General features: G+C 41.7%; 1 protein-coding gene across 1 annotated transcript; it reads right to left on the minus strand.

The window, feature by feature from the left end:
- SLC15A1 (solute carrier family 15 member 1) lies at window positions 1-26,222 on the minus strand. Its single transcript, XM_057402087.1, has 23 exons — window positions 26,105-26,222; window positions 22,903-22,925; window positions 20,097-20,181; window positions 19,867-20,008; window positions 16,958-17,077; window positions 16,666-16,765; window positions 16,343-16,433; window positions 14,328-14,411; window positions 13,616-13,698; window positions 12,434-12,520; window positions 11,324-11,413; window positions 10,006-10,050; window positions 9,874-9,906; window positions 9,659-9,747; window positions 8,409-8,490; window positions 6,853-6,978; window positions 5,262-5,411; window positions 4,789-4,838; window positions 4,083-4,190; window positions 3,860-3,956; window positions 3,147-3,293; window positions 2,212-2,319; window positions 1-897 (listed from the first exon to the last, which is right to left on the minus strand). Exons 1-23 carry the CDS (start codon window positions 26,106-26,108, stop codon window positions 709-711), a joined length of 2,133 nt encoding a protein of 710 aa, XP_057258070.1. The 5' UTR covers window positions 26,109-26,222; the 3' UTR covers window positions 1-708.
- Between the last annotated feature and the right edge of the window lie 684 nt (window positions 26,223-26,906).

Genomic DNA, 26,906 nt, shown 5'->3' on the forward strand with positions numbered 1-26,906 from the left:
ACATGCAATTGCAAGTCATACTCATACATCATTTCCATTGTTGTTACAAGTTTTATTGCTGTTGCTTATTCCCAACATCATTTGCCCTTGTCTGTTTACCTGAGTAGACACCTTATTAATATTATTTCAGATGGGTAGTTAACAGGCACATAAACCATTACATTATAGTGCACATCCAAGTTTCTGCCATGTGGAGCAGACAGACAGCATTTTAATCTGAGCAATGCCAGAGCTTTGCTCCCATTACCATAGAGAAGTATAAAAGAATTTAAGGCACATGTGACCTGATGCTTTCAAGTAACAGTGAGGCTAGAGGGATCACACAAACAGCTTAGCTTCAATTACTGTTTCATGTTAATATTCGTTTCTTTTGTGATATAAAATTGAAATGCAGTATAAAAATACATCTTTTCACAGGGTCCAATAGTGCCAAGTGCAATTTCAGTATTTCAGTGCTGTGATAGTTAAGCTTGAGGTACACTGAGTGCAAATTCTGCTTGAGTTTCTTCAGGATACCGTATTCAGTAGAAGACAGCCTAATCTTTTTCTCTTGCTTCCTAAGGCAGGCTGCATCTTCAGTTAAAACAGTTTTTCTTAACCTCTCCCATGAGACATATTATCCAGGAGGTGTTACCAATACCCTGATTCCCCTGACAGCAGCGGTAGTTAACGGGACACCATAATTGAAACACTTCTTCAATACACTTTTTACATCCGAGACACAGCTTCAGCTTGGTTTTCATAGATATGTTGATCCTTTTTGACTTGTTCCTTTTCTTCCTCATCAAGTTGGGCTTCAACCTCATTTGGATCGGTATAGGTATAAAAATAAGCCATGACAGCAAAAATGATGCAAACTGCCAACAGCAAGGCAGCAAACAGCACATACTCTGCCCACTGCAAAAATAAAACCAACATAAAATATATAATTTATCCAATGTTAGTTCCTCAAAAGAATTGCACCATTTTACTGTCTGCTAGAAATGAAGTTAATTCACTGTGAAACTGAGCATACATAACAAGTATCATATGGCTTGAAGTGCTAAGTATTAAATGTATATAATACATACTAAAGCAACTCGGAACTGAAGCCTTTTCAGCAGTTCTGTCTTCACTGAAGAGGCAGAAGTTCTGTGAATTCCGAGAAGTTCTACAATATCCTCTTCCTGGAGGGGGTATTCATGGGAATGGACCAAAAGACTGAAAACTCAGCCCCTCCTTTTAGTTGAATAATCTCATTTTAAAGCAGGCTGGCAGTGACCCTGCCTCCACTTAGGTCAGCAGTAAAAACTTGCACCTGACCACAAGTAAGAGTGGAGATGAAGACCAGGAACTCTAGTTTCAAAGTGCTACCTCCACCTGAAAAGCCTCAACAGATCTTTCATGTTCTTCCTGTTTTATAGCTGAAACCAAGGCTGCCAGACCCATTTACTTCAACAACAGGCTCTTCCCTCTTTCAGATACCCCTTTTGGTTCACTAGGGAGTGACACTGGCAGTCTGAGAAAGTCTTGTCCAAGTGCTCTTCCCTTGGTAAACCCCAAAGAGGTTTGAAACCAGCAAAGCCAGAAGATGGGCTATGGCAAGGCTGAGGTATGCAGGTGAAGGTTCACTAGTTATGAACAGAGTTTTAGTAGGTTTTAATCTCATTAATCTAGGATTTTAGCCCAGAGGTTTGCAGCCTTTCTCCACCATGAGAAACAATTTATTTTAGAGATGCTAGAAACTGCTACTTGCAAGCAAAGGTGCCTGACAGAGCAAGAGTTAAGAGTAGCAAGCAAGAAAAAGAGGTAGAAACCTTTGCTGAAGTATCTGTTAGAGTTGTTTAGAGTCTTGTGTATGTGTACACATTTGGGGGAAGTGCTGGGGGGAAAAAAAAATAAATAAAAAAAATCAATAGAAACTTTAGAAGAGGCTGTAGGAGACAAGGTACCACTCTGTTGTTGCTTAAAACCAGTGTAGAAGACTGCAAAGTTAAAGGTTTATAACTCTGTTACTTATACACTGTAATGAGACTATTCAGTCAAGCACTCATTCTACAACTGTTACACTCTCGTAGCTAACACTAACCTCCTGCATTCCAATTATAAATGCAAATCCACCATAATTCTCATCTTCAAAAGTTGTGGTTGAAGATTACCAGCCATGACTCTCACCTGGACTAAACCTTTTTCATAATGTAATAATAGCGTGCCAATTGTTTGTGTGCTTACCTGCTCACTGAGTTTGGATGCTCCAGCCACAATAAGGACAATTATGTTACCGACAGCCACCGTCAGCAGCCATCCTGCCTGCAGCACTGCCTTCATGTTAGAGGGGGCCTATAGAAGTAAGACCCAAGGTTTTAGTCGCATGTTGCTATCATGTAGTTTCTAATGTTTACTGCATTCTTTGCATTATAGTAAACACTGGTTCTCTGGGGGAGGAGAATTTCTTGGGTTTTTTTTTTGTTTGGTTGGCCTGGGGTTTTGTGGGAGTTTTTATTTTTTTGTTTTATTTTTTATTAGAAGTTGCTAGAGAACTAAAACACACCTGGAGAAGGGTTTGAGGAGCCAGAGATTACTGGTAATGGCTATAAGCACTTTTTAGTTTGTACACGCTGAGTAACTAACAAGCACATTTTACATCTCAAACACAAGGTACACATCACTGCCTAGCAAGCCACATGTTACAGTGTTCCCATCACGGCAGTTTAAAGACTCAGAATTAAGGGAAGAAATACAGCTAAAACTGGTGCTGGAAGACAAGGAATTAAGAGTGTATAATTCAACTGCTGCTAAAGACTGTGTGGAGGGAACTGGTATGGAGATAATGTGTCAGTACGCATTCAAGTACTCTCCAGTTGGGTTTTACAGCAGCAGTACAGTTCCAGTTCTTTTCAGTGGAAAGTCAACATGTGAAAAGAATATTTGGGGACTGGTAGTCAAGTCTCCAAATGATGCAATTCAGTGTATCTTCATGGAAAACACTGAATGCTAGCAGAAGAAGGCCGACTTGCACCAGCCCATAGTCCTGCTAAAAGCTCTAAAGGACATAACCGTTCAAACAAAGCAGCAATACAGAACTGCCACCCAAAACCGACATAGCATAGATGATCTTTGTTTGTACTGATTCTTAGGCAAATAGAGTTCTGAAGAGCAAAACCTACCTGTGAGTATGAAAACTCCAGCCCAGTCACAGAGAAGACTACTTCGGCACATGTAAGAATAAAATACTGAGGGATCTGCCAAGCCATATGGACTGTATTGGGTGCTATATCTTCAGAATACAATATGCCAAGGTTATCACTAGTGCACTGGAAAGTAAGATAGCACATTACAAACAGTGAAAGTCTGTATACTAAAGGCACTCCAGGCAGTTCTGTATCAACTAGTTCTAGATCATCTAGCAATTCTGTATCAACTCGCCACCGAGTGGAAGGTGTCCTTGCCTGTGGCAAGGGGATTGGGACTAGATGATCTTTAATGTCGGTTCCAACCCCTACCATTCTGCAATTCTACAATCTCTAGAAACATAAATACACAAAGTTCTAGGTAATAAATACTATATACAAAGTACTGCATACCTGGTTATAAAGTAGTAGCTATTTTGCAGACGATTTCATGCAAAACCTTAGTGTCTAAAGATTTCAGGTTAGTGATCAGGAACATGAATTCTTGCACTATATCATTATCATACCCATAATTACTCTTATAGTTAACAATGATTTTGTCTTCTGTTTAATATAGCACAATTCTATAATATGTAAAATTAAGGCGATAATTCTACACGTGGGTTTTGGTTTAGTTGTTTTTTTTTTAATAAGGAAATAATGACACAAAACAATTTTGTATTGTACATCCAACAGCACTGGCAGCTCACCTCATTAATTATAATAGTATAGGCACTGCCAAATCCAAATACCTTCGAAGTAACTGAACAAGTGCTTGAATTTCTAGTAGCTTTAATTTTATCTTTTCTGGAACAGAAAAAACACATTTCAGACCACAGGTATATACAACTGTGTGTACCATTAAAATGAAAATAGTTTTATGTCCTTTTCCCAAGCACAAGTGGTTAGACTACTGTAAAGGAAAATGCTTACCTTCCTCCTGAAAAGGAGGCATAATTACTGGCAGAAAGAGACATCACTGTTCCGAAAGAAGTGTCTTCCATAGTGACGTTGATATCATCAGACAAATTGTTTATGAACCTTTAAAATGCAAGAGTGATGAAATAGTAAACAAAATATGCATAAGTCAAAGAACAAAGGTTTTACTCTTAATTATATAGTGGCAGCACAACAAGCATCAAGTCTTCCACTTTCATTTTTCTTAGAGCTCTTTTGAAAGCATTAAAGTGTGGCTACTGTGGTTAATGCAAAAAGCAAGCAAGTGGGCAAAAAGCCCACTACTTGCTGAGGAGAACATCAAAAGAAAGCCTCTATTACAACCAGTAATAAACATATCTGCAAATGGAAAATGTAGAAAAAAAAGCAGAGAAATAGTAGGATATTTCTTACCCAAGAATAAAAAGGAGGTGCTTCTTGTCTACAAAAGCATGTTTAGACAATGAAGCAAAATATACAACTTAAAGTTTAGCTAAATTATCCCCAGAGTAGATGTGCAAGATAGCTTAGATGAATTGTGCCCCAGAAGTTCCTATACCCCCTAAACACTGAGCCAAGTGTTCAGCAAGTGGAGAGTTCCTACAGTACAGAAAATTATGCTGAGCAAGAAGAGTCCACCCAAGAGGCTGATTGAAGAGACAGTCACACTATTGCCAAAACTTAAGAGCAAAACAAACTCTACCTGATGAGATTATTTCCTTCTTCTGGTTTTGATGTGACATTGTCAAACAGCTGGTGGAAGAGACCGTTATCAAGATGCTTTGTTGGCACCAGTGAATGGCTTAAATATACACTATTACACAGCAGCAAGAATTAACAGAGGCTTCAGAGCAAGACTCCAGACCTCTTTTAGGATCCTACTAGGATACATATCTACTAGGAAACACAACATGACTACACATTAAAGACTCTGTGAAAGAAAGGTAATCATCAAGGTAAATATTTACGTTGGTAATTTTTAAACTTTTTTTTTTTAATATAAAACTATCTTGCCTTTCTTTCTACAGCTCACCAGTCTCACTGGTACAGCAGAGAAGGGGAGAGAGAAAAGACAAAGGCAAAAGCTACCCCAGAGCTTATCCTTTCAGCTTCACTCATTCCACACAGAAAGCTGTTAGGGCATTAATGTGTATCTTCGGAATTAAGCAGACTTACCCATTTAGCAATAATTTCTGTCGCAGTAGTCTTAATTCCAAGAGTGTGACGATTTTTCCCTGGGAACTCAATAATTTCATGTTTAGTTTTGTTTCCAGAAGTTATGTTTAGTGATTGCAACTGAGAAGTCTCAAATGTCATGTAGCCAGTCTACAAAAACAAATGGATTGTGGTGAATTTCCATACAACTGCATATTTGTCTACACTTTTGAGGGAGAGTTACAGACTTCAGGGCACCAGAAGTTTACACGTGTGTTACTTCTGAAGCACCAGAGATTGTGAGCATCTCCTACCTTTCATTTTAGTTAGGTTTTCTGCATCAAGCATTAATTTCATTTGACCATTATTTTCTTTCATTGATTTCTTTCATTATACAAACTTCAAAGTAATATGAGCTTCCCACAAGCATTATGGAATAGCTGCTAGATTTTTCTGTGTATTTTTTGCTCCAGATAATTCAAGTTTACCACCAAGTAAAATTCTGTTTAGCTACAGAGGCAGCAATAGCATTAAGTTGTGATGCAGCATTTCCCAAATAGCAACACCACCTAAGAAATGCAAATGCAAGCTGTATCTTTATGGTTTTGAACATAATAGGAATGACTATTACCAAGACAATTTAAATATTTGAAATACATTTCATCAGGATAAAATACTTCAAACAGTCAGCAGGTGGTAAGCGATGGTATTGTGCATCACTTCTTCTTGGGTTCTGTTTGTCATCTCCCATTTCAATTATTATTATAATATTTTATTTCAATTGTTAAACTGTTGTTCTCTCAATCCACAGGTTTTACCTTTTTTCCAATTCACCTCCTCATCCCATAGTGGGGGGAGAGGCAGTGAGCAAGCATCTGCATGGTACTTAGTTGGTGGCTGGGGTTAAACCAGTGGTACCTATAGTAGGGAGTGGAGCATTTTACACCCTTCCTTTTCAGAGATGCACCATAGTTATATCGATTCCACATCAGTATACAGTTTGGGTGCCTTTATCTTCTTCACAGGTCACTTTCTACGCGATGCAAATTTGGAAAAGGATGTAATAGGTTTTCTCTTCTTATATGGAAACAGGCTATCAGAGAATACCCTTCCTAACATCCATTTTTAATAATGTCCATCAGCTCCATCATATTTTGTTGACAATACGATTATGAAGATTTTGCTGTAGTAGAACCTAAAAAGGTTCTTTGACAGCAAAATCTGAAGCTTATGTATAATATAGCCACACAAAGTCTCCCTGTTCAAGTAAGTGGTCACTCACAGTAGGAGCAGTGACTTACTAGAGCTTAATGGACTTTTATTGAAGAAAGGGGTGTTCCTGCTCTTAAGAAGTGGCACCTTTATAGCAAGGATGAAATTTTCACTTATTTCAAAATCACTAGTAAGTTTCTTGGGAAAAAAACTCTTGCCAAGTACTACTTAGAATAATGCTATAGTTACAATTTCTTCTTCACAATCTTTACAATGAATAGATAAAAACCCCCTAGAAAATAATCAATTTTGAACCATTAGTTACGAACCACTTTGACTTACTCCATTAGTTCTTTGGGGCTTTTTTTTAACTTGCTATTCACCATCTCCCCTTACTTACTGACTCCATAGATGTTACAGTCACATTCCGAAGCTGAGGTTCAAACTGAACTATTACATTTTCTGTACCTAGGTTTATTACTTTGATTTGGGATTGCCCAGCTGCAGGGAAAACTGGAAGAGTTTTCTGTAGGACAGAAAAAAAAAGGAAAAATCAGTGCCCTATCTAAAGTCACATAGAAAAAAGTACTATAATGACTGTGATCTTAATTATCTCATGATGAAGATAAACATCTGCCTGATGATCTGTGATTGTCAGAGGGATGCAACTTGAATAATGGGATTTGTAACTGGTCTCAAACTGCCTTATGGCTGCTTCAGGAAAAAACTCTCTCATCCACAATAATGCCTTCATGGCCAGATGTGGTTCCTATTATGTCCTGCAGCCTGCTGCCGCTACCAGGCCATTCTGCTGTTCAAGGAGTAGGCTTTTCCCACATCCTATGACTGCCTGGGTTCCTGAATTTCTTTGTATTGTGTTCCAATGCATTTTTTCCCATAGTCCTCATGCTGCTTAATTAGACAGAAGCATGTGTGGACACTGCCTGGCGTGATAGCCCAGAGAAACTGGACTTTTGGAGGTTCCACTTCCCACCAGATCTAAAAGTAAATAGTTTCTGCTCATGCAGAGCATCAAGAGCTGCGTCTCAACTTTTCCTCCCTTCCCATACTTTTGTTTGCTCCTGTCTCTTTAGGTACATCGCGCAACAGTAACAGGTCCATCTTTATCTTTCTGCAGGAGATTCTTGTGCATCAGTAGGGAGTTACCAGCTTTGATGAAGCTTCTGGTCAACACCAGTACATGTGTGTGCACAGCTATGGCCTTCTGAACAGGGTGGTAAGGACGACAGCCTGGATGTGTCTACAGCAGTTGAAGGCCATACCCTTTACTTCCAACTTCAAGAGGAAGAGTTGAATATAAAGCTTGTTTTGCTGCTATACCCAGGCATCATGGAGAAAATTCCTCATTCTAACTGAAGTTATTTTAAGAGTTGAGCATCTAGCCTTGAAAATGCATGAGAACAGGAAGGCACCTCTAGCTAGCCATCTGGATCCTGGAATGCAATGGATTACCTCCCAGAGGTGCCCCAGCTACAGGGGAAGCCTTCATCTGATTCAGCTCTCTTTGCAGCAAGGAAAGTTAGGTGTGATGAGTCCTGCCTTCAGCAGGTATCATCTTTGCCTCTGCTATGCTGATACTTTCCAGACTAGCACACTTCATCACCAGGCTAAATATGAGAAGTAGCAGGGATACAAAGCAGCCCCCTGGTAGGAGGATTTTCAGCTGGTTTTCAGATTTTAGTGTCAGTTTACAGACCTGAGGTTGCCTTTAATGCGTGATTTATGTTAATGACAGATGATGGATCGTGTTCATAGCTAGTTAGTTTTATTATGCTAGTCACATATTGAATATACTTTAATATTTCCCCTTCCTCTACTTCTGTGCTCTTATGCTTGGTTGTGAATTATGGAGTCTTGGCTCATTTTCCTTTAAACACACTTCTTTTTGTATTAAGTCAATATGAGTAGCAAATACTTGCATATGTCTGAACTTACATCTATTTGCACTTGCACAAGGGCAGCAGCAACAAAAGCCAAAGATGCAAGGAACATACCAACAGTGATCTTCCTCAGGGGCCTAGTATAACAGAACACATACATGAGTTAAGGCATTAACTCAATGCTTCAGCAGTTGTCTTTTTTTCCACAGAGGGGAAACTCATATGGCTACAACTAGCACGTTATCACCATTTGAAGGGCTGATGTTGTTATAGAAAGTGTTGTACTAAGCTGGGTACCTCTCAATTCCTAGTTACACTACCAGGAAATACATCTTTTCAGCAGCATCTTAACCTGTTACTCTGCATCTACTGGGCTCAAACATTGAACATAATTATTAGGTTTCTGGAAAATTCTGAACTGCAGGAAGAGAAAACCCAATCCAGTACATTTGTTAGCTTTAAAACAATGACAAATGCAAGAAGTTGTCTTTTTAAAAAAAGAATAGCAACTTGTGTCTATATTAATATGCTTAAAATACTAAACGAAAGAAGTCAGGGAAATGTAACATTGAATTAGGTGAATTCTGCTCACATTCAGGTAAGCTGTAAGGTAAGTTCAAGGTAGATAGTTGATTTATGGCATCGTCAGGTGCAGAGTGTCCAAAAATGAGTGACAGTGCTCCCAGCACAACACCCCTCCTCCCCCCAAGTTTTTCATAATTAGATGAAAAGACAGCATTACATCTTAGCCCTACAAAAACTGTTTTAAGAACAGTTTTCTCCTCTGCCTCCCTAACTTGCAAATGCTAGCATCTTCATGACCAACATTAGATATAATGTGCCATGCCCTTGAAGTTGCACCTAAAAGTATCCAGTGAGCCAGACCCCTCACTGGGGCTGAAGATGAAACATCTTCTTTTGGACTTAAGACTACCCGAGACATGACACTTGCTAAGGACATGTGTTGCATTCCTACTTCTTGTACTTCAGCAGAGAGAAGGGGTAGGCACGGAGGAAGTGGAAATCTAAACAGTGTCTCTCTTGCAATCAAACATTCTGCCTTTAACTGGAAATCCCTTAACTGCAAGATATTGTTAGTTTACTGTTAGATTCTCTCCCTCTAGTCTCCAGTGCCTGTATGCATGACTTCTATATCTTTCAGTTTTCATTTCTTCAAAATATTAACACCACTTTATATGTACCTTAGCTGAATACTTGCCCTTGTTAAATCAGGGCTGGAAGAGCAGTTTTAAAGAAATCACTAAGATGAACCTCTGTTGAAGTCAGGTAGGTGCATCAACTTACGTAAAATTGATCTTGCATTTCTTGATTAAAGGATAAATCACAGCATCTACAACTGGGACCATTACTATAATCAGTATTGGATTCACAGTCTGTTGAAGATAAACGTGAGAAGGGAAAAAAATTAAGTACTTTTCAAAGTTCCTTTTAAATTTAGGCGATTAAAAATATATATCTTTGTGAAGTACTTAGAATTGGCAGACAGAAGATTACTGTACCTGCATTTGGTCTGGCTGAATCTGAATGGATCCCTGATGGAAAAAAAAAAAAAAAGAAGGGTTTTAATATTATGACAAAAAATAAAACTGATCTGAAAAGTAGAAGAAAAAAAAGTAATAAAAGTAACCTACAAAATTCCCATCCATTGTTGTGGCTTGCAGTGTCCATCTTGACCCCTTAGCAAAAGAAGACAATGTTAAATGCCACAGGTAAATCAACCTTGAAAAGTTTGTCTTGAATTATATCATTATTAAAGTGTTGGGGAAGACATGCAATACAACAAAGAAATAAAGCTAGCTTGCTACAGCAGTATTCTTATTCTGCAGCATAAACATTTGAATAAAGTGATCCTTGGGGGCTATTTCACTTCAGTTCCTGGTTTCATGAAATGGAGTGATTAGCTGGAGAGACTGCAGGGACATCCTGTACCAAGCTCTGCAGTGTGCTGCACACAGAGATCATCCCACTGCCTTTGTGCCTACCGCCCGAGAACCCCATGCTACTGACATGTCCATCCTTCCCTTACACAGCCCAGCAGCGAGTGGCCAAGCCAGGGCTGGACCTGCCCTGAGCCTTCTACCCAGAAAACCTGCCTATAGCCAGGTCAAGCAGGGCTGACTTTCAGCTTGAGCCCAGGGGGAGACAGAGCATTCATCACTGCAACTGTGGCAAGAGCATTTAACCACCCACAGTGTAGCACTGAGAGATACAGGTCATTACTCGTGTAATGAGTATTTATCTCTGAATTTCATAGCAGGGTTGCCTTTTTGCAATAGGTCACATGGGTAGTTACAGCTCACTGGTACTAGACTAAAACAGCACAATCTAGGCAGTCTGGACCAAACTTCCTTACAGTCTGACTTAGATAAAGCTCTCAGACCCTCATTCTCTCAGAGGGCACCTTCCTAAATCCATAGTTCAATACTTAAATACGAAAGCCCACTTTGATGAGTCTTAAGCATACAGTTCACCAAGTGAATGGGAATTATAGGCTTGTACTTCTGCGTGAAGGTGGAAGGTATATATAATAAATTTGAGTGGTTTTAAGCAAACTGGCATCCAAGTTATTTCAGCCCTGAATCTCCAGAGCATTTACACTAGGACCGTACATTTCACCTCACAGCTGATAGTGGAAGGAACATTAGAACTAAGAAAGCTTTAAATTACTGTTTCAGCTTCTGAGTCCTGGCTGATAGAAGATTTGGAGAAGCCTCAGTCACTGCATCAGTCCTGGGCATATCCAGATATACTGAGTTTTTTTGCCTGTCTGCAGAATATTCTGTACTAACATGATTCAACAATTACCCCTTCATATTAGAACCAGGTTAAAGAATTTGCCAATAATTCTTTTCCACCCTCCCATAGGTATCTTTTATGTCGGGTGACCTCAGAGTACACAGAATGACACGGTACAGCTCTAATTGCCAAGCCAAACAATCTCTCCTTTACCTGCTGGTCAAAAAGTGCCCAGAACATGGGGAGAGGGATGTAAAGGAAAAGCACCTTCAACACCATCTTGGTCTGAGCAATCAGCCGTTTCTGCAGCAAATGAGATTAACACAAGAGGAATTGGTCAAGAAAAACATAAAAGACAACAGCTGCAAACTGCTATTAGCAGCACAGCAACAAGTAAAGAGGTAAATACACATCATGTTATGTTTATCCATGTTCTAAACTTCGTATGTTTGTGGTTATTTCTGCTTTCTGTTAAAAAAACACAAGGTCTGCAGTGGATGTGGAAGGCCTGCTGGTTAAAGGTGACATGGATGTCAGAGGCCTGTGCCTCTTAGCATGTGCACTGACAGCAGCATGAGATTAAGCACTTGTTGCTGTGTTATTTTATTTAGGCAACAGGTGTCTGAACATCAGGTGACTGAAGAACACATTTCACACATTAAAAGTGTATACAGGCAAAAGGAAAAGAAAGGGACAAGCCCAGGTTTGTACTGCTACTGGCAACAGGGCAGGGTAGGTAGGAGGCAAGGGATGTGAATGGAGACCATGGGGCACAAGGCTTTGAGAGTCACGGTAAGGAGCTTATACTGAGGCCAGGGGGATGCAGTGTTTATCCATTTATTCTGAAATTCATAAGCATACTCCCACAGTTTGATCCCAAGTGTTATGGCCCTGCACATTAACCATGATAATCAACACCATGCCCATTTTTCCCTTCTGCAGTCATTAAACCAGCATATTTTCACCTGAAGCCAGTTTACTGAGAGAAACAAAGTTGGCAAGGATAATGCTTACTATTTTACCAACTCAATAATTAATTTGTGCTTGTATTTGTTCAACAAAGGGCATAGTCTCTTCCTCATGTCCCTTGGATTTCCCTGAGCAGCCAACAATCACAGGGGTAATCAACTCACACAGCTCTACTTTATTCCACAAGAGCTGGGGCGATCACCTACAATCCCAGGGGAGCACCAAGGTTTGGCCAGACTATTAGTTTATAAATGACTGAGCAGCTCAAAGACATTTGCAATGGATTAGAGCAGACAGAAGAGAAGCTGAGGGTCAGAGGATGTCACAGCACAGGAGCGCTCATGCAATACTTACATCGTATTTCTCACTCGCCCAGTCTAGCCAGTGCTCTCTCTTGGGGAACTCCTTGCTGCGATGCCGGAACCTGTTTTTGATTGCAAACTGCAGAGACAGAGTTTTGTTTAATGGTGTTACAAGTATTTATAAGGTGTTCTGTCATGAAAGGTGACACTCCTGCTCCTAGCATTTAGAGGGTGCTAAGGGTGACTTAGTTCTGTTAATTGCTCTAAGCATCAAAGGGAATACTTCATTTAAGATCTCGCACTGCATATCCAGTGGAGTGTGCAGCTAGGATTAGGTGAACCAAACAGCTCAGTAATATCTGTCAACACAGGCTGCTGTTAGGAACTTGAAGACCTGCCTACCTCAGACTTACTTACATAGAACAGTAAGTAGGAGATCATAGGCACATGTTTTCAGAGCTGAATGGCTTTGAGAGTACATTTCACTATGAGAAACTGCATCTTTTAGATACAGACTCCTCATACCTTTACATTGGATATACACAAATACAGTGTATATCCACTAACTCCTAAGACTTTCTGCGTGGAATAACATGAGAGGCTGAGCAGGGCCTCAGGGGTAGGACTCTAAGCAGTGGCCAAAGTCACCTATAGAGATTTAGGTATGACAGTAAGACAAGCTAAATAACAAACTGGCAGATCTGCACAGACAATGAAGAAGCCTGTAAGTGAGAAATGTTGAGGCACTGCAAAATTTGGGATATGCAGATTTAGCTCCCTTCCTTGTAGGCTTGCCCTGACACATAACCCTGCCAATATAGTGGGGATCAATATACCTCCACCTTGTAAATAGCATTCTTTTCATAAGCAATACATTTTTGCTGATAAGATAAACTTTGTAGCTCTGCTGTTGAGTCAGGTCAAGGCATGTTTATCTCTTACTACAGGGCTGTATAAAGGTTCACAAATGAGGAAGCAATGATTCCCAGAAGTTGGGATAAGCTTTTACATATCACTGGCATCTTACGTTGTTTCCTTTGCATTTAAATTAACATATAAATCAAGATACAGATAAATAAAAGGGCAGTCTAAATCAGTCAATAAGAAGCCTTCTGTAAGATTAAAAAGTAAAAAACTCTTTCTCCACAGTATGACAGATTCTTGCTGTGGGCAAGTTTACTGAACAGTTTTTAAAACTGCTGCCAGGATTTGGGGTAATAAAAGTAATACTTACTCCAATGCATTTGAAAACTTGAATCATTACATTTCCTTGAGGCTGAACTTTCTTGTACATTCCGCTTCCAATTACAAACACAACTACAGTACACAAACCAAAAACAACTCAGGATTAATTGGAAATAGTGTCAAATGATTTGGTATGGAAACTGTAACAGTCAAGAGCTTTAAGGCTTATTCCCACCCTGATTTAAGAGCAATGAAACTGCCTACTGGCATGTTATCATGCAGTAAAACAAATCAAATTAACACCAACAGACTGCTTCTATTTAAAGACAAATGTCTAACTCTTAGGGGAAGTCCTCAGTGAGACATTAGCTTACTTGAGGTGCTCTCAAAACAAGGACCACTTAGGATCTTGGCTCTGGCCTTGCTGTACCAGATTAAGACAGCTTTATGGGCTCCCTTTTGGGAGTCAAGGATGCCGCAGCTCGTGTCACACAGGGACACGTGAGGCTCTCCCTGATCTGCAGGACTCAACAAGGTGTCCTCAGCTCCCACACCCAGCACGTTCCCCAGCCTCACCCTCCCATGTGCAGGGCAGGACACAGTCCAACCCCACAGCCACCACCAGCCCTGTGTTAGGCAAGATGGGGTCATCAGGAGCTGGAGGCCCACCCTATGTGAGCACCCGCTCAGGACCATGAAGGACCATTACTCCAAGATCATATCTATAACTGAAGGAGCAAGATGGAAACAGTTCCACTTACCCAAGGAGACAGCCATGAGGGCAGCAGGAACTCCAAACGCTAGTGGGTAACACCGCTGTTTGCTATGAATGCCACAACTTTGAGCTGAAGTGCAAAGTAATATTAAATAACAATCCCAGTCAACACTGCCAGTATTTTACAGAGGGTTTCTGTTCTTTGCATTTCTGGTTAACTCAGAAGCAGGAGGAGAGGATTTTCTACTGACAATATTGACAGAGTGGATGATCAGCATCCAGTTTAACTTTCATTACAGAAAAGGGGAATTTTGTATCACAAGAAAAATAATCACAGACTGTCTAAGGCTGTAAAGGACCTCTGGAGGTCAACTGGTTTAAACCCCCTGCTCAAGCAGGGCCACCTGGAACTGATTGCCCATGACCATGTCCAGGCAGGTTTTGAGTATCACCAAGGATGGAAGCTCAACCTCTCTGGGCAGCCTGTGCCAGTGCTTGGTCACCCTCACAGTGAAAAAGCGTTTCCTGATGTTCAGAGGGAACCTCCTGTGTTTCAGCTTGAACCCACTGCCTCTTGACCTGTCACTGGGCACCTCTGAGCAGAACCTGGCTGTGCCCTCTTTGTACCCTCCCTTCCAGTATTTGTATACATTGTGAAATGCCCCCAAGCCTCCTCTTCTCTAGGCTGAGCAATCCCAGCTCTCCCTGCCTTTCCTCATAGGAAATTTACATTTAGTTTTACACTGAGAAGTGAAGAATCCTACTAGAATGGTCAAGTGCATGCTCTTGGTGAGAAAGGAACTCTGTTACAAAAAATTTTGGGACAAGATCATAAATAAATACGCAACTCTCACGATAAATGTAGCTTGTTGAAAAGATGCTCAAACGCCACCCTCCACCCACCTCAGCAGTAGTCAGTGATTTGACTTTATAAACTTCATGCATACATCCTGAAATGATGCCAAGAGTGTGGCTATAGCTACTGACATGGAAAAGTAAAAGACCAAAAAAAATTACCATCTTTTCCCCCATACTGCTTCTAACAGGGAAATTGGAGTTTGATTTGGGAAAAAAGAAATAAAAATTAAAACAATTAGCTTACAGCTAATTAGTGTCTTGATTTAGTTGCATTGACCCTTCTGTTAAACCTTTACGCAGCATAATAGTATCACGTTCCTCAGCTGCATTTGTTCATTTTTCCAAGGTAGTTTGCACACTGTATTAACATGGAAGCAAAATGCATGTTGTGCCTTATGCATATCTCCTGTCATTTTGCGGAAAGGACAGAATTGGCATTAAGCAATCATCTAAAATGTTTCCACGCAGTCTGCTCCAGTCAAGAAATCCAAAGGCCAGAATTTCAAACCATATTCCAGAACCCGCATGAGATTCTTTCTTTTGAGAAAAACAGCCTTCCTCAGACTCCTGCCAAGCACATCCACACAGCACCATCTGTGCCAGCTTGCCACAAAAATCCATATGCATATGGAGAAGTGAATTGTTTGCTTTGTATTTAGGATCATGCTATTCATTATAAGCAGAAGAGAAAATAACTTTCTCCTTTAATGATATGAAAAATTATACATCTTGCCACGTGGATAAGTGTGTTCCCATGCATGTAGATGCTTCGGTACTTTGCATGGGTGCACTTCAGTATAACCTCTACTTCCACAGTAGAGGGCTCTCTTCCCTCTTCTCTTCTGAGCAAACGGTACAACTCTTTGTGTGATGGTTTTAAAAGCATTGGAAGAAGAGGTGCCACATGTGTACCTCCATGGAATTAAAACATGCATTAGGCATACAATTTGATGACTTCAGCATGCCTCTTCAGATCTAGTACTTCCAATCTTAAAGACAATTCAGATCTCAGACTGGCTTGTTTTTGACAGTACCTCACCTGCGAGAAGCTGGATGACATGCATGTAATCTTGAAGACTATTTGCCAGTTAACTCCACAAAGAGTCAGAGAACAGACTGCTCATTTAAACTTAAGTAGACTGCAACCCAACACTCATCCTTTACTGACACTTAACTACTTCATAAACAGATGTATGGCCTTACCTCTGAGAACTGGGGTGACTATAGTAGATATGAGACTTCCAGCATTAATGGATAAATAAAAGATAGAGAAGAATCTGGTTCTTTGTTTTTCCTACAGTAAAAACAGAGATATTTAGAAAGTCTGAGCCAGAACCACACTGACCAGCCTAAACTGAACTACCAGCATCTGTGTTTGCATACTCCAAGATGAATACCTATCTAGCTCCTTCTTCAGCTACTCAGGAAACACTACAGTAATGCACATCTCTAAACACGTGTATTATTAGAATATTGCAATGGTCAAACATCAGCATTTATATGACTGAAAATCTGAAAGACGTTACCTGATCATCTTCAAACTGATCTCCACCAAATGCTGACACACAAGGCTTGATCCCACCAGTACCGAGTGCAATGAGGATCAAGCCAATCATGGACAGAGCACTGAGACAATGAATTAAAGAGTAAAAGGAAAAAACGTGTCATTTTGCTTTCTTATTTAAGATGCATATAAGAGACTGATTTCAAAACAGTTGAAATTCAATCACATTTAATTTAAGGCATGTTACACCACCCTTCATCAACCTGGGGAAAAAAAAACGAACAAAACAACCCAACATGTACAAGATGACTCACATGTGCACTGATACATTATCAGGAGAGCCATCCCGGTTGTGATCTGTCAGGTCATTTATGGAGCTCACAGACATGACTGCCTGCCCAATCGTATAGACAATGGACAGGGAGACTATGGTCCTGTTTATATAGAGAGAAGATACATTTTTAGATATGTTAATACAATTACACATACAAATAATACAGACTTCTGTTCATTGCAAAGATGCTTAATAAAGAAGCATAAGTAACATAAGTCAACTTACAGACTCAGCTTATCACAAGTTACTCTATAAATCTGTCCACACACCTCACAATAATTCTTTTCTATTTTTTATTATTAATACTTTAGCTAGCTTTGTTTAATTAAGCAAGGCAAGCTGATTCGTTAGATATCACCAGGTCACAGGAGATATTTAAGTATCTTCCTTGTTTGCCTTTGAGTAACGAACTTGAGAATGCCATTATCATATTTCATCTATGGGGAAGTTCAAGTGAATTATTCTTTGACATTGGATTATGATTTGCAATGATTTTAGGACTGTATAAACATTGTTTTAATATATTTTAGCTGCAAGGAATAAAAAAAAAATAAAATCTACTTTAAACATGGAAACGCCCCCAAAATACTGCTGTGAAAAACAACTCTATTACCCCACTCTCTCAGTTGTAAGTGTACCAACATCTTGAAACTTGAATCAGAGAGCAGCACTGAAGCATACAGGATGCAGGGTTTCAGCCTGATTTTCCTCTGCTATGAGGAGCCTAGGAAAATATTACAGAACACCAGCCCCTACCCCTATGCTTTTAAGGGTCTATTCCTCTTTCTTGTATGTAAGAGCATGTTCAGTTTTAACTTTGTTGGAGCTTAAGTACATGACTATAGTTCAAATCCATGCTCATCCTCTTCCTTGGCTGGGGCTCTGCTCCATAGCCACAGACCCAGGTCTCCAGTTCAGAGAAAAAACAGGATAAAAAAGGATGCAGTGATATGAAATTATTTAAAACTCTAGTTTGCCATCCCAAACCCAGTGCAGCCCATGACAATGAAGGGCAAGGCTCAAGAACCAAGAACAATCCAAATCTATTTGACAAAGTTAAGAGATCCTCACAGCAGGCTTGGAGCACCCTGATACTAGAGGGACAGAGGAAGCATCACCCACACCATGAGTATCACACATAGGTAAGAAGACCAAATTCTTCTCATTTTAGAACAAGGTTTCTCTGACTTCAAATGCTCTTCCTTTTGTAGAGATTTTTAACTTGCTAAAGTGGGGCAACAGTGAATCTGCTATTTGTTGGAATTTAGTAGATAAATTTGAAGGTTTGTTTTGTTTTTAATACTACTTCCATATAATTACTTTAATTGCTGAACAACTTGGGGGAAAGTTTCCAATTGAAATTAAATCTGAGCTGAGCAGGAGAGAAAACTGAGTTATTCGCAAGGCTCACGGCCATGCTGTGAAGACAACACTTACACCATTGGCACTGCAAAGATGGTAGCCAAGTAAAATAACTGTGATTTCTGCACCACTTTCCCCAAGAACTTCACATTTAACAATATGTTATCAGGTCCCAGCATGCTCCTTGGCAGACATTGCATAAAGTACGTGGGCTGTGGAAGGTTTGAGACTCTCCTATAAGAGTGTTTAAGAGTGCTTTGGTATCCTCCCCTTTCCCTGGTCATTATAGACCTTTTGGTTTTGAACAAATTAACACTTAAGCCTTCCTCATGGCACCTTTCTGTATTTTAGGGCATTTATACATTAAAGCCATGTTTTTCCAAAGAAAGGTTTCTTTCTTATCAAGCTTAGAGTTCTGGTTTTAAGTCCTGAGCCATCCTACCAACCTCCTGTTAAGGGTCTGGTTGGGAGGGGCTTGCAGCTGTAGCACCGGTATACATAAGTACCAAAGGAGAAGGGATGCAAGGTCTGCAAAGCTTCAGCTTGCTAAAACAGCTAAAAGCCAAAATAGATCAAAGAAATAAATCACGCCATCTCAAGTACTGAGCACACAATATATTTAGACTGCAATCTGCAAGATACCCAGGTCATTCTGATCAGACCAGCTACAGAAAGCACCCCTTGACAGTGGTTGCAGCCCTGGGCTCCCAGAGGCTGTCAACACAGCAGAATATGGTGCAGCTTCCAGCAAGCTGACTGCACAGCCAGCTTCATCTCTAGTCTCTGGGAGACCTTTGACAAGTCAGCCAACATACCTGGCTCATATTGCTCCATAAAATCTTAATGGAGCCTTTTTTAGCAAAGTAAACACTATTAGAATCATGACATCGGTAAAGGAGAGCAAGATCAGGCTGTTGGAAATAATCTGTATAAGTTTCAAAGCACTACCTTCAGAATTGCTTTCCTGAGCAAATAGCACACATAAACCCCCAGATTTCATCATTTAAAGAAGGAACTGCAACTCAGCAAAGCCTCCCACTAAGCTGTCAAGTTAATACCAAAATAAAAGAATATCTTAGAACATATTAAAAGTCCCATTTAATACCAGATAACACAGTATTTCACTACTTCATCGGCCACCTGAAACAGGTAAAGAGGCAGTCCAATGGAATTACAATTACCAGTATCTATTTTCACAGCTTAGTGAATGCTTCCCTTAATTTAGCTTAAATTCTGTCCGCACAAGAGGAAAAACATGCAGCATGCTCAGAGAGCAAGCTACTGCCCTTAAGTGATTAGCAGAACTGTAACAGCTGTTAACTCATAGAACAGTTTCAGGTCTGACCTGAATCAGTTACAAACTTAAGCTTTGAAGAAAAAACAGAAAACCCAGAAACAATCCTGGAGGAGCCAACACCAGTTCTGAAGCTGTTCTGAGCTGCTGCTTTAGATTATTTAAGTGCATAAGTAACACTGATCTCAGGTATGTTTTCATGATTTTTAGTTGTTTTCTGAGGAAGCACTCACTTAAACTTTCCCAGCCAAGAGTCTGCAATAAGCGCTCCAAGGATCGGCGTCAAGTAGCACAGAGCAACGAATGTGTGGTAGATGGCTGTAGACAAGTTGTCATCCCAATGCAGGAAATACTTGAAATACAGAACAAGCACCGCTGCAGGAAGAACATCAAAACAACAGGTTACAAACCAAAGTCAGGGCTAGGTAAGTAATGGTCAGCAGATACAGGACATGGGACATACCTCGCATGCCATAGTAGGAGAACCGCTCACAGAACTCATTGACAACAATGAAGAAGATGCTCAAGGGGTAGCCAAAGCAGCTTGGCTGGAGGCAAAAGACAGAGTGTAAACTCAGAGCTGTGCAACACAGGCTAACATCTCTCACTGCAACTCACAGCTCAATACAGACCCAGTGGGAGTGGGTAGGTACTCAGGGGTTAGGAGGGTGCACGACTTCTGTGGACTGACACTCATTTACGTGAGCCAAGAACCAATTCTCACTTTCCCCTCATGGCTCCCAAACCTCTATAGATATCTCATCTGCCTATTGCAAGAGATCTTAAGTAATGCCATATTTGCTCTTCATGCGTTGCATTGTGCACATTTGCATTCTTCAGCATCTAAGCCTTAGAACAATCTTCACTGGTACCTAAAAATATCCAAACTCCTATGTTTTTGGAAAATAAAAACCCAAACCCAACAAAAACAACTCCCACCATGTAAGCCTCCATAGCACACCACATTTAGAAGCCTGGGAAAATTATCAAATCTCTCCAGCTGAGACAAAAAAGCATTTAAACATTTTATCCAACAGTTTTCTCTGGAAAGCTCCCTATTCTTACAAATACTCTGCTTGATGAAGAACCCTTCATTTCTTCAGATTTGCTGATAGAACTGACTTTACTGCTAATCCAAAATGGCACGGTAGTAACTGCTGTATTTACTGAGTCTCCAGCTGCTGCAATAGGCATCTCCATGGTCACCACCAAGCAGCTTGTGACATGGCTTTTGCCACTGAGACAAAGGGAAAAAGCAAACGTCAAGTACAGATCTGGCATGAGCAGAACTGGAAATTTAATTTTAAATTTTAACTTCTGATTCTCTACTTTTCTTAGTGGACGTACACATGATATCATTTCTATTAAAATTACTAGGAATGCGGATTGAACATAATGCTCTCTTTTTACCTTTTTTATGGGTTTAATTCTGAAAGTTACAGAAGCGATATTTTTAACAAGCCTCAGAACATGCCAGAAATAAAACAGTTATGAAACTTAAGAACAGACAAGATAAAAAAAAGGCATTGTTTGTCTTTATGTTGTGAGGGTTCAGGAGTTAAACCAATTTTCATTCCATGTGAACCTGCCTTCAGCTCAAGTGAGTGCCAGGTGGGAATCATTTAGTTTTAAAGCAACCAAAATTAAAGGAGTAAACAGAAACTTGTCACTCCAGATTTATTACATCCTCTGAGCAGAAAGAGGTGTCTCTTTAGAGAGAGCATCCACATATATCCCATCATTAGATAAAATTCACTAGAAGGTACCTACTTCCCTCAGCTGAAGATAGCAGGAGCTGAAGGTGACTACCCCCCACTTGGACACAGATGTTGTTGGACAGAGATCATACAGGGGACTGTTACCCAGCCCTGTCTGTGCACCACCCCCCAAGCCATGCAAACCTTCAGGCTCCCAAGGAGACAGATGGAGAACCACACTATGAAAGCTGGGCTCAGCAGCCACTGGAAAACCTTTTGGGTGTATGATTTCACCTGTTGTCAGGTTAGGCCCTAGCACAGTAACCTAAACTGCACAACAGGTTTCTGCCAGTGTCATAGGGTGTAACTCAGCTAGGGAAGAAAGAATGTCCTCATTTGAAGCAGAACAAAGCTTCTCTCATGTCTGGGCTGCCTACAGAGATAAAGTGACAGGGTAGCCCTGGTGCAGAGGTTGGTGGGACCCATCCCCACCAGAAGTTCACAAAAACCTAACTAAACTCTATCTGACCTTGGGGTCTCCCAAACCTCCCCAGTGTTACGCCATTTTCACAAATGATTTTTTAAGTGGGTGTTACGTGCTGATCTGGGAGGTAACAAGCTTCCACCAAGGTTGGATTTATGTTTTTAAGCTACTAGAACTTACGTGCCTGCCAGAGACTACTTGCATTCACATGCCAGCAGCCACTGGTGGGTTTTTACTGGCTGCCCCTGAATCAGTGGACATCTCCAAGTCACAACTGGGGCTGAGCACGAGCAGGGGGACACACAGGAGAAAGCTACAGGACTTTCCCCAAGAACAGACCACCTTCTGCTTTGCCAAGGTGCTACAAGCAAGAAGTTAACGTGCAGTTACGCCTTGATACTATATGACCTACACTGTTCTTGTTCTGCACTATATATTGTCCTATTAAACCTCTATTGCTTTATACATATGCACATACACAATTTTATCAAAACATTTTCTGTTGTGATCCTCACTGGCCTGAAGGTCATGTTTTATAATGATCTCTAATCTTCCCCTGCCCTGGGGATGCCACCACCCTGCTGCACAGCTTAGACTTCGGCTGCTGAGGAAGCTACTAAGCTGTGGGGAAAGTTTGCAGAGTAAAACCTTGGGAGATAAGAAAAGCAAAAGCAGAGATAGGGCTCCTGATGCAGGTGTCATTAACAGTACAAAGATTCAAGAGGAAGGGCTAACACTGCAATCTAAGTGTCCTAAGGGAGAGTCAGTGGATGATGACAACTCAGCCACATGAAGGATGGGCTCCAGGGACCCTTCTCCTCGCAGCCAATCAGCTCAGTCAGCAAAGAGCCTTCAGATATTTTATCAGGGTGGTGAGCACACTAATGCTTAGCTGGGATTTAATAACCTACCAGGCTGCTTTGTGCACGATGGCCAATAATTCATTATTATTTTAATGTTTCTAGGTGGTTATGTGTTCATGGTGGTTATGGTGGGAATTACCTTTAATGTTTATAGGATGAATGAAATTTTGTGCTCTGCTAAAGTTGCCCAAACAATATGGCAACTTCGCAAGAGCAAATACTTACCGACTTGCCCTTGCTCTTAGCAGCTGTGGAAGGAAAAAAAAATAATCAAACACAAGTTAATGGAAAATACTAAGTAACATTCTTTTAAAACTACTGGAAGACATGGGAAAAGTTTAGATCAAAATAAATCATAAAACAAACTCAGTACTGTTCAGGATGAGCACATTTTCAGTTTGTTAAAGGGGACTTTTCACTGTACAAGAAGGTTATTTGGAAAAACTTCACTTGATAGCCTTCTGGTTCTTAGAGCTTGAGCAGACTCACATACACCCAAACAGGACTGACACGACAAAGCTCACCACACATCATTCCAGGTGGTGGTAGACTACCCTACCATGCACAGAAGATGAATCCCTATTTCAATTTACACTCAGGGATGTTACCTTGGGAGGCAAGTCAAGAGTACAGAAGACACAGATGCTCTGCCAGGGGTGGATGTCAAGTCCTGAAAAAGGGCAAACTTCCCATAGCTCAGACTTAAGCAGGGTTGAATACATGACCCAACAGAGCAATCCATGTTAGCAGGCATTCCCATAAACTGGAGATTAACCTAGGAAGCCCTGGAAGCATAGAGTGGTCCCAGGGAGATCCTGAAGTCACTTCCAGCTGCTCATGGCAGGTTTGCTACCCCGGCAGCCCTCTGAGCAGTGTCCTGCAGAGCTCACTCAGGAGACAGGCTCGAAGGCTGAGCTTGCATCATTTCATATAAAGGCCATGTGCCCACATTGTAGATGTCAGCATTTCCTATAAAGCCACATGAGCAAGGTCATTATCATTAAGATAAGACCAAGTACAAGACGTGAACTTTGAAATCCCTCTTTGCAGATGAAACATGCCCATAACAGATCTCCAAGAAAAATATGTTTCCCAAGATCACTATTTAGTCCATAGTTCATAACTGATGAAAACAGCTGACAGCAACACCATAGTGTTTAACAAAATACTAAATAAAGGCACTTTCAATTATTATTAAATTAATCTGATTCTTTCCTTCACAGCCATGGACAGCTACCTTTAAAACAGGGACATTACTATTATGCAGATCATTCAAGAAGATATTTTCCTAGAAAACAAGTAACATCCAGAAAGTGATGCGCACGTGACTGCAGGGGGCATGCAGATGTTCAGGGCACATGCAGATATCCACATCATTAAAGTTACTAGTAAGGTTTCTTACATAATTCATACGAGCAGGTATTCTGAAAGATACCAAAGCATCAACAGACTACCTTTACGTTATTTCCACTTGGTGGCCTTCCCCAGCATATATACATTTTACTGCCAGTTTTCCATAATGTGTGCAGGGAACAACAGTTTGAGTAGCTCAGTCCTGTCTGTTAGCTAAGCCTTAAGAAAAAGACACCAAGGAACTTGCATTTGGTTGGGTTTTTCATTTCCAGAGAGAAAAAATATCACCTCTGCAAGAAACCCTACCAAAAGGGCACTGTTTTTTCAGACATTATTGGCTGACTTCAGAGACAGACACACTTATTTCTCAACCATTTTGACTTTACCCCTCTGTTCTCCTTTTACAGCAACAGTTGGGAAACTGCTGATGACATTAAAGCCAACATGTCAACATAGGCACCAGAAGGGACTGCATTTTTCAAAACAAAGCTCCAAACACACACTTTGTAGTCCCTTAAGATGTTACATATTTTTTAAGCAATATAAGACAGAAGCCGCTCAAATTCTTGCCTTGAGCACTGAATCTCAGTAGTTATTTATCAGTGGGTCACTCTCTCCTAACCACACTTGCAGGCAACATGGGGGAAGGCTTATGGCTCTGAGCCCTTCCCCAGCAGCATCTAGTACCTTGATTCCCTGCAGTCCCAGAGACACTGGGGGATGGATGCTACAGCTCCTGAGGCTCATGGTCCACATCACAGGACAGCCATATGGAGCAAGGTAATGCACTCCCGTAACAGCAAATTGATGGCTGGAATACTTCACATCTAAGGCCAGGCTAAATCTGTACACACCCATACTGTCATCTTGGATGCTCCTGGCTCCAGAGCAAGCCTGCTCTGCTGCTACCTGATGCATGGCACAGCCAAGCCCATTTCCTCTGCTCCTTGGAGCAGCCTTACAGCATCTATGCAGGAATGCTGCTCCCATGAGAACAAGTGACTCCAAGAGTCTCTGCTTCACACCTTGATCTTCCAGAAGGACACTGTCACAAAAGCCATCAAAGCAAACCTATAACACAGCAAACCTGATATTACATGACACAGGTTTCTCCCTCTTCCCAGAGCCACCACCATTTTCCCAGCTCCAGTAAGACCCCAGAGTCCCTCCTGGCAGAGGCACTGCTGAGCTCTGCCTGCTCATCACTCCAGCTGCCTATCCCCAGAGCAGATTTGTTTGCTGAAGGTAAAATGCTCATGTTTTGGGTATCTCCCCTAAACAAGAGAAGGTTTCCCAAGCTGAAGAACTGCTTGCTATGAGAGGTACACCAACGCGCTCAGGCACTGCAAGACCAAGGGTCTGGTGAAGGGTAATGCAGAACTACAACACAGAAAAACATCATTTTTGCCTTTACTGCTCTATGTTCTGGTTCAGCAACAAGTGTTCAGGATTAACTAGCTAAATGGGCGCTGCCCTTGTCTGAATCTTCCAGCTGTGTTTCAAAACCACGGGTTTACCAACCCTAGGTAACTGAACTTGTGAAAAAGCAATTATTTAACAGCACATATAACTTGAGCTAGGATTTTTAAACTCCATATGCCTTAAAAGTTGAAGACAAAGCTTACCAGCTAAGCATTCAGCTCAGAGAGCTTGCAGAGGCTTAGGGCAGAGTTACTTGGCTTTCACTATGGTTTCAAGGCGGGTTCATACCAGCTTGACTACAGCCTTGCCAGAGGAAGAAAGCAGGCATGGTTCAGTGTGAGGTGTCCCTGCCCATGGCAGGGGGTTCGGAACTTGATGATCTTACGGTCCTTTCCAACCCTAATTGTTCTATGATTCTACGAAGAAGCAATATATGGGGACGACCCAGAGAGGCACAAAGCACCTGAAGATTCCCTCAGACATTACACTATGATACAGATGCAGCCCTTGGCCATTCTACAAGCTCCTCATGGGCCGCCCATAGCCACCCGGGTCAGAGAAGGCAGCTTAAGGAACCGCCGGTGCCCAGCCCGGAGGCGACATCCCCACGTTTCCCCCCCACCGCTGCCCCATCCCTCCTCACAGCCCCTACCCATGTCACCGGCGCGGTCCCGGCGGAGCAGCCGGAGAGGAAAGGAAGGAGAGAAGAAGGATGCCGCCGACAGCCGAGGCTTTAAGGGCGACCCGGGGGCCCCGCCCGTCCCCGCTGCTCCGGGGCGGGGTCGTGCCGGCAGCGCAGGTGGCTGGAGGCGGCAGTGGGGGAGTTTTGTCTCCTGGGGAGCTGCTCGGGGCTCACCCGCCCTTGACCCGCCGGGTTCGAGGCGCGCTGCACCGGGGGGGGGGGGAGGTTTGTGTGTGTGACAGCCGGTCCCAGCCCTGCCGCCGCCCTCTCCCCCTCCGGCTTGTACACAGGGGAGTGAACTTTCTGCCCGGGGCTTTGTTTCTGTGGCTGTGAGAAAGCACAGGCGCGATGCTGTCGGCAGCGCTAACGCCACGCGTCAGCCTTTGGATGTCAACAGCGTGCTGCAAAACTTACAGAGTAAGCTGGCTGCGTGGTGTATAGAGGGTGGCTTTCTGCCTCCTCTCCTCCTTTCGAGCTTTTCCCGACTGTTGCTGCCAAACAGAAGAGAAAGCACAAGCTGGCCACCTGACACTTGCTTTCGAATGATGATCGACCTGTGTGTAACGTGAACCAGCGCTTCTGAGAAGGTGCCCAGAGAAACTGTGGCTGGCCCATCCCTGGCAGTGTTCAAGGCCAGGCTGGATGGGGCTTGGAGCAACCTGGTCTGGTGGAAGGTGCTCCTGCCCATGGGGGGGGGGGATGGAACTGGGTGAGCTTTAAGGTCCCTTCCAACCCAAACCTTTATGTGAGTCTATGTTTCTGTAGTCCACTT

This window comes from Pezoporus wallicus, unplaced genomic scaffold (genome assembly GCF_028554395.1).
Source record: "Pezoporus wallicus isolate ANWC-B61680 ecotype Strahan unplaced genomic scaffold, APGP_CSIRO_Pwel_v1 contig_6520, whole genome shotgun sequence".
Classification (NCBI taxonomy): domain Eukaryota; kingdom Metazoa; phylum Chordata; class Aves; order Psittaciformes; family Psittacidae; genus Pezoporus; species Pezoporus wallicus.